At 36.4% G+C, this 7,666-nt stretch overlaps 1 protein-coding gene across 1 annotated transcript; it reads right to left on the bottom strand.

Moving 5' to 3' along the window:
• Positions 1 to 77: 77 nt before the first annotated feature.
• On the bottom strand, positions 78 to 5,671 carry LOC102314206 (vasoactive intestinal peptide). The gene is made up of 6 exons (XM_005941299.3): positions 5,528 to 5,671; positions 4,532 to 4,636; positions 3,909 to 4,013; positions 3,039 to 3,164; positions 2,180 to 2,285; positions 78 to 1,777 (listed from the first exon to the last, which is right to left on the bottom strand). Coding segments are annotated over exons 1-6 (453 nt in total). The 5' UTR covers positions 5,530 to 5,671; the 3' UTR covers positions 78 to 1,768.
• Between the last annotated feature and the right edge of the window lie 1,995 nt (positions 5,672 to 7,666).

Genomic DNA, 7,666 nt, shown 5'->3' with positions numbered 1-7,666 from the left:
CAAACAAACAAACAAACAAACAAACAAACAAACAAACAAACAAACAAACAAACAAACAAACAAACAAACAAACAAACAAACAAACAAACCCAACCTTTTGCCAACTTTTCTTTAGATTCCCACTAAACAAACTTTTGTCCTCAAACTTACAATCAGCTGGGTGTAGAAGGCAATGAGCTCTCTACTCATCAAACAATCAGGCAGACAAAACACATCAGCTTTGAAAAATAAACCAAAATCTTTTATTTGGTGACTGGTTTACATCACTAAATACACTAAAGGCAGGTCTATGCACAGTTATAACTTCTTTGCTCTACATACTGAATAATGTAAAGTGATTATATGCATCTGTGTCCATTCAATGTGTGTCCTCCTCGCCTGTGAATCCCCCATGAAAAGAACATTTATGAATTCTCTGACAACTTGGTGTGGGCACAGATCATGACTGCAATACTGAAAATGATTGGGACAACACTTTAATTTAACACAACCGTACATTAAAGAGCAATAAATTTATCTATCCTGTTGAAAGGAAATCAATCAAATCTTCCACTGTCAATCTTATGACTATTGTTCTGTTGACATTAAATGGGTCAACTGAACATTTCTAAATAAACAAATTTACAAACGGTACCTCTGGCTGGAAACCAAATAAATCACATTTCATTTATAGTTTGAGTGGACAAATGCTTTACTTAAATTTGAGAGGATTACAGATACCCTGAAATGAAAAATGAAGACATTAAAAACAATGGAGTTTTATTAACATTCAACATGTCAACTAATTGATTAAATTTAATGGAAAAGTTATACCATTAGGAATAATCAGGGGAAATTATCCATTGAAAATTAATAAAAAAAAAAAAGTAATCACAAAATCAAAATGTGACAAGTAGTCTGATGAAATTTGCATAAAGCTGTAATTTCACTAAAAGTTAACACTGTTTATGTTCCACTGAAGATCAGCTGTACCAATGCTGCACTGACAGTTAATGAAATGAGTCTGAATTTAATTACATAGATTTGAATGCTCCATTTAAAGTTAATTTGACAAGTGCTGGCTAGTTAAAACCAAAGTTAATATGTCATGAATATGAAATTTACTGGGAATGTTCTCTGTGCAAATGAAATTGGATTGAGTGTTATTATTTTAGTTTAACTTGACTGGGTCATTTAAAATCCCAAAAGCGAATAGGGCCAAAGATCCTTAGATAAAATTTTGGATTGTTTTTTTTCCACTGGAAGTTAAACCTTTGTCTGACAAATTAAGGTTTGTGACAGATTAATCATGTTTATCTTCCAATGAATGTTTGATATTGGCCAGTAAAGCCAGTATATCCACTGTAAATCAACCGGTATGCTATTAAAAAAAACACACTTTTCTATCAATAGTCAATGGCTCAAATTTTCAACTGAAAGTTCATGGGACACAATTCTCTTAAATTTAACACTGCTGTTGTTCCCCAGAAATGGTTAATAGAACAAGAGCGACCTCCTTTTTATCCACTGCTGCCATTTGTTGACACATGCATGTTGCTCAGCGCGGCCCGAAAATTCTTTTGCGATTAGCATTGTGTATATATATGTGGTATATATACAGTGAAAACGTGTACTGTGTAGATGAACAGATAGCTAGATAACCACACTGGAGAACACATCATTGTTGGTTGACTTTTGAATGTCCTTTGGATTAATACGGTGTTGTTTTTTCTGAATGAATGGTTTCATGAGGATGACTTGAGGTATTCACTCGAGCATGGACTTCTCCTCAAAGTGCCTGCAAAAAGAACAGCAAAGAACAGGCAGAGAGGAAGGTTAAAAGCTGCAATACATAACACAGCATTGACTAATAGTCAGGTACTAATTGTATGAAAAGTTACTTCAGAAATTTAGCTTCATACTTGTCATAAAACTGGACCTTTTAACATTGTTTGTGCTTTTGGTGGCTTTTAGCACTTTTTAATTAATTAGCACTGACTCTCAGGTAATATGTCTGTGCATTGCAGCTGAACAGTTTATGAATGTAGGCTGTTAACTACGCTTGCTGGCATTAGCATGCCTCACGTTTTAAGGCTCGAAAAATTCTGAGTCAAAAGAAACCAATAGGTGTCATTGATGTTGATGCTCTCTCTCCCCTGCAAGTAACTGTGTATTAGTGTGCATATGTGTCTGTACTTACCAGCTGATAGTTGTTTAGGAGATGGTCTACGTTTATGTCGTCGTAGCTCTCCTGGAAGGTTTTGGGTTCATCCCTGGACTCCTCGCTGGTTACAGGATCTTCTAGGCTGTGTGGTGTAAGGACATCAGGGAGGAAAGAGGGTTTCAAGATCCACACTTTTTTTTTAAATAAACACCTGACAGGTCTAAATAATCTGAAAGACTTGTCATTATCCCTTTCCATATTTCTTCACAAACCATAACAATTGCTCAGTGTATTTTCTTCTAGTTAGATGAGTGTACTATTTTTATTTGTGTATTAAGTGATTGAAGTGACAAAGTTTTGAAGATGCACAAACATATATATCAACCAAAGTTGATTTTATTCCGTTTGAGATTCTAAAGGTCTTTTTCTTCACATAATCAAATGTACAAATTATCACCCTTATGAATACGACGGACTCTGTATTTATTGTTTTTGTAGAAAAGTAGCTTTACAAATACACGTCCAGGTAATTCAAACAGTCTAGTCAATGACCCTTAAAATGAGGATTTCTTAAAGCAAATGCTGCATGTTTTGCACAATATTCAGCAAATTTGCTTTACTCAATACCCAAATAAAAAATGCATAAATACATTTGAGCAGAGCCACTTTATCAATTTACCAACTGGCTATTGTGATTTGCAACCATCAAGCTCATTTATACATCAAATAAAACCAGCATCCATCAAAATGGAGTGAAGTAATCAAAGTAAATGTTCTTTTAGCTCTATTATTTTCTTAATGTATTCTTCTGTTCATCCATAAGCAGCTTCAGAAACTAAGAAAGCTATCTGTGTATACAGTGAGATAAAAAGTGAACACAAGGACTGATTCCTACCTTCTCTTTCCTGATAAGACAGAGTTCAGGTACTTCTTGACAGCCATCTGTTTGCGGAAGCGGCTGTAGTTGTCTGTAAAGATAGCGTCTGTGTGACGCTTTGCTGGCTCGTCCATCAGCTCATCACTGAACAGAAGAGATGACAGCAGAGTGATACCATAGCTCAGAGGGCAGCAGGTCTTAATGCAAACTCAGTGCAGCTCATGGTCTGTGACTCATGTTGTCATGTGTGTGTGCATGGGTGTGTGTTCCTCTAGAATATATAAAAACATGATGTGATGTCACTGATTAACCTTTAAAATATGTGTGCAATTACAAAAAGCATGAACTCTTTCAATTGTAAATATAAGTAAATATAACATTTCTATGAAGTCTTCATGGACTCATTTCTTTTATTTGTATCTAATTTGATTATATGACTAAATGTTTTCGATGAAATAAAATATGAACTTTGGGGGTTTGGAGAAAAATCAACTTTCAACCTAATTTATAGCTTTAAGGTAAAAAACAAACAAACTGTACTTTACTTTCCTTAGCACCCATATTTTGATGGTTTATGGTCAACAACTGGTCCTTGACTGTGGTTTTGGTCAATGAACAAAGAAATTTTCTACAGATAATAAGCTTTGTTTATGTATTCATTTATTTAGAATTTTCTGAAAACTTAACATTTCTATATAATCCGAAAATATTTTAAACGCCTCTAACTACTTCTCATGTCTGGATTGACAGATTTACACACGAGTTTATTAAGCCTAAACACGAATCATTATATACATTTAATAAAAAGAACAGGGTTGGGCATAAGAAAAAACCACTGCTTTCTCAAAAGCGAAATTTAGCATGCTTTTGGGGGATTATTTCACCTACCTGACCCGCTTTCCAATCAGAGACTCCAGGTACCTCCGTGCTGATAGCTGTCCCAGGAGTTTGCTGTATCCGCTGGTAAACAGACCGTCTGCGTGTCTTGTCGCTCTGCACAGATTCACAAGGCATTCACATTAAAAACCTGGATACTTTTAATCCAAACTAAACCGGAGACATACCCATTGTGCTTATGATTGTAACAGAATCTTTTATTGCTTTTGCCGTATGACAAATCATGTAAGTTTCTCAGTAATATGATAGTGTAATGATAAATAATGATCAAATATCTCAGATTTTACCCCCAACAAGTTTCTTAAATAGTTCCAAAGTGGTCGCTATTGTAGAAGTCCGATGCTTACATTTAATGAACGGTTCATTCAGCTAATGCAGTTAATCGCATACCTCATTGTATTTATTACCGAGGAAACTTTCCCCACTCTTTCAGTTTCATATCCATGTCATCTGCGCTCAGCAAAACCAATAAGTTAAACAATTTACTCAAGAACATAAAAGTTTCGGCTGCAGAGTCGAAAGACAAAGCTGTTCGTCCTACCATGCAGTGTTGGGTATATTTCCTTCTCTATACATTTTTTTTTTTTTTGGAAATAACACGTGTTTGCCCTTACCTTATGGTTGTGTGCGGTAGACTTAGGGTCCGGGAGTACAACACACTGCACAGGGCTATTAGGAGAAGCAGGTGGGGGCCGGTTCGTTGTACCATCGCTTTATACCTGAAGATGGAAATGGTGAAGGGTTATGCTCATTGGGTCTGGAACACAGAAAGTATATCTGATCGTGCCAACAGGGGAAGGATATCCTTTATCCGGAATTACGCGCAACAGTCCAGTTCAGTTTCTCGAGGCAAATGCAGAGAAGAGAGGACTATTTGTGGAACGAACTCTAACTAATTTCCCCTTTGGTGCCGATCTTGACATAGAGAAGACATGAAGCCATCGGAATCCAATGCGCAATTGCGCGCGTCGCCGTCACAGGGTAGGACTAAAGATATAATTCCACATACCACATACTTTGACTGTGTTGGCACAATCTGACGTGGTATTGAAATGTATAATTCAAAAGAGTTATTGAGAAAACGCTTGCGAACTCCATCAAAATACCACGAGTAAATTTATCACCGGAAGTCTAGATATCTTTATCGGTAACTTTCTGCTTCAAAATTTCTTTTTAACTACTCAGTTCCGTGACTCTCAGTGCAGTAAGAGTTCGATGTTGACTGAAGAAACGAAATAAAAGCGTTTATCTTCGAAAGGCTGTCAGGGATATAACCGTTACGAAACACTGTTAAACCAACTCAGGTTTAACAGTGACTTTTGTCAGGAAAGAAAAACATCTGGCGCGGTCCCATGCGTAATTGTGCACAGCGCGGATATGTCGAGGAGTTTTATTACCCTTCGTCAAGAAGTGTAATGCCTCTAATTGCTGTTTAAACCAAAACAAGTAGTTTATTCAATGTAAAACTCAACTTTCAGTTATTAGTAAAGCGTTTCCAAAAGCCGATGGAAGCGGGCATAACACCAAAATTAAAACCCCACCAAATACGAAAACAAACACAAATTCTCAAAGGAACCCCAGAATTACTATGATACAAATGAAAATCTTACATGTGCGGTAGAGAAAGTTGTCTGGTTTGGTTCTCTCTGCTGTGCTGCCCAGACTCCTGATCTTGAGTCGCTTCTTTATGTCCACACTGCTGCTCCGATGTTTCCTCACCCTCGTTCTCCTTTGTCTTTCTGTTTACCTTCAGCTCTGCTGCCGTTTTATACACCTGGATATTCCTCAAGAAGCATCAGACTCATCAGGGGCCTGAGACGTCAGTGGGTCGCTGCTTTCGTCATTGGTGTTGCTCACGGAACCAAAGAGGCCTATGGTGGAATTAGTGGGGAGTGTTATTCTGTTTCTTCTGATTAAACGCAGGAATAACTAACTTATATGCCAGGGTTGATGTTGACTCATCTGATCATTTCCCCATGAGCTCCTCATCGTGCAAAACTATAGTGCAGGTCAGGGAAAACTGGAAATTGGACTGGAAATGAAACCGAAAGCTCTGAGACCTGGATGGAAACTAGAATAAGAATAAAACAGCTGTGAATTTCAAATGTTAGCATGATTTTATAAATGTTATTGTATAGTAGCCCTTTGTTGTCATCCTGAAAATGGGCATTTGAACAGTGCATTAGCAATGGAGTTTAAAAAGACTTGATTATTTTAGCTGTGGATGAATATAAATCATGAACTTCTGGAGCATAAAAACGTTCATGCGAAAGGTCAATATAGAACAAAAATTAAGCCACACCTTAAAAAAAAATCACGAACTCTTTTGTTTAATACCTTTTTTCTTTTAATGAGCTGCTTTTTAAAGGCTTCCTGGTTTCAGAAACAATGTCACCAAAGTAGATTTAACAGTAAAAATGCAACATGGAGCCACTGCGGCAACTAAAATATTTAATTAAAAATAATTAAAAACATTCATCATGTTCTTCATATTTATTTTAATGCCAACACATCTCTCAAACATTTCAGTGTGCATTTCATTGTCTGATGAAAATTTCTGATAACTAGTGGAGTGTGACATGGGATGTTTTACACAATTTCCATTGGCCTTTGAATGTTGAGACACTCTGATAATAAATCATTTTAATTAGTGTATACATGTGCATGTAATAGCCAAATGTTTTCTTCACTTTTATTCAGCATATCTGAGGTTTTACTGTTCCATCTCTGTCAACCAGAGTTTAAAAGTGTTCAAAAGTTATAAATGTATGCAAAGTGTAGAAGAAGAAGACATGTTCTTGCTTATTTTTATTTCCATTTATTTAATCATTGACACAAACAGTAATTCCACAACAATGCTACCAAAAAAATCCTCTATTGCTGCTATTAATACCTTCTGGTTTAAATCTAAAGTGAGTGCTGAGCATCATTGATAGTGCTGAAAAGAAAATACCGTGGATATTGCAGATTACACCTCCAATAAACTAAAAAAAGTTACAGGATGTTTGCAAAGTAGTGATGCTGCTTTCTATTTCAGGTTGTATTGGGCTTTAAACAAAAGAATAGCATACAGGACTGAAGTGTTCCTGAGTCCACCCACAGTGTCCCTGATGAGTCTGATTTGCTCTGCTGGAATGGCACAGTGAAATAGCTGTGACGTCAGCTGGCACCTCATCCATCCATCTTTCCGTCCATCCAAATGAGTGTGAACCATTTAGCCAATATCACCGGAGAGGGAAAAGATGATTGGCTCAGACATGGGAAACAGAGAGAGAAAGCGTGACTGTGTGCTGCCTTTAGGTGAGAGTGCAGAGCTGAAAAAATAAGCACAGAAACAATACACAGGATTGTTGTTGAATTAAACAGATAAACACAATCCTGTTACAATTGTGTGTCAACTTTCACAAATTTTATAGATGTTTTGAAGATATGAAATATTCGATCTGTGTCATGGTTCCTGGTTTTGGCTCTAGGGTTTTGTCATTTTGTGGATTCATATTTAATATTCTGTGCATTCTGTTTGATTTCGCTGTCTAGCTTTTAAGTTTTTGATTATATTTAGGCTGAGTTTTTTTTTGTTTTGTTTTCATTTTAGGGATCTTGAGCATTAATTCTTGTTGTCATGAAGCATAGAATTAGGATCCAAATGCAGGCTGTAGAAACAGGGACAAGCTGTTTAGTCTATGGACATAGTTTTGAATACTTGGTGTTTATTTAGCTTCTGTTTTGATGAATTCCTCATGCATTTG

The sequence above is a fragment of the Haplochromis burtoni genome, unplaced genomic scaffold (assembly GCF_018398535.1).
Source record: "Haplochromis burtoni strain Fernald_Lab_line unplaced genomic scaffold, NCSU_Asbu1 Contig_46, whole genome shotgun sequence".
NCBI lineage: Eukaryota > Metazoa > Chordata > Actinopteri > Cichliformes > Cichlidae > Haplochromis > Haplochromis burtoni.
This window is presented reverse-complemented; position numbering and strand designations above follow the sequence as displayed.

What these genes read in the sequence shown, in the direction of transcription:
- LOC102314206 (XM_005941299.3), bottom strand. An exon ending in CTGATTGGAAAGCGGGTCAG is followed by an intron (nt 3,165 to 3,908) that starts GTAGGTGAAATA and finishes TCTTCTGTTCAG; the next exon opens with TGATGAGCTGATGGACGAGC. An exon ending in GTCTTATCAGGAAAGAGAAG is followed by an intron (nt 2,286 to 3,038) that starts GTAGGAATCAGT and finishes TACACCACACAG; the next exon opens with CCTAGAAGATCCTGTAACCA.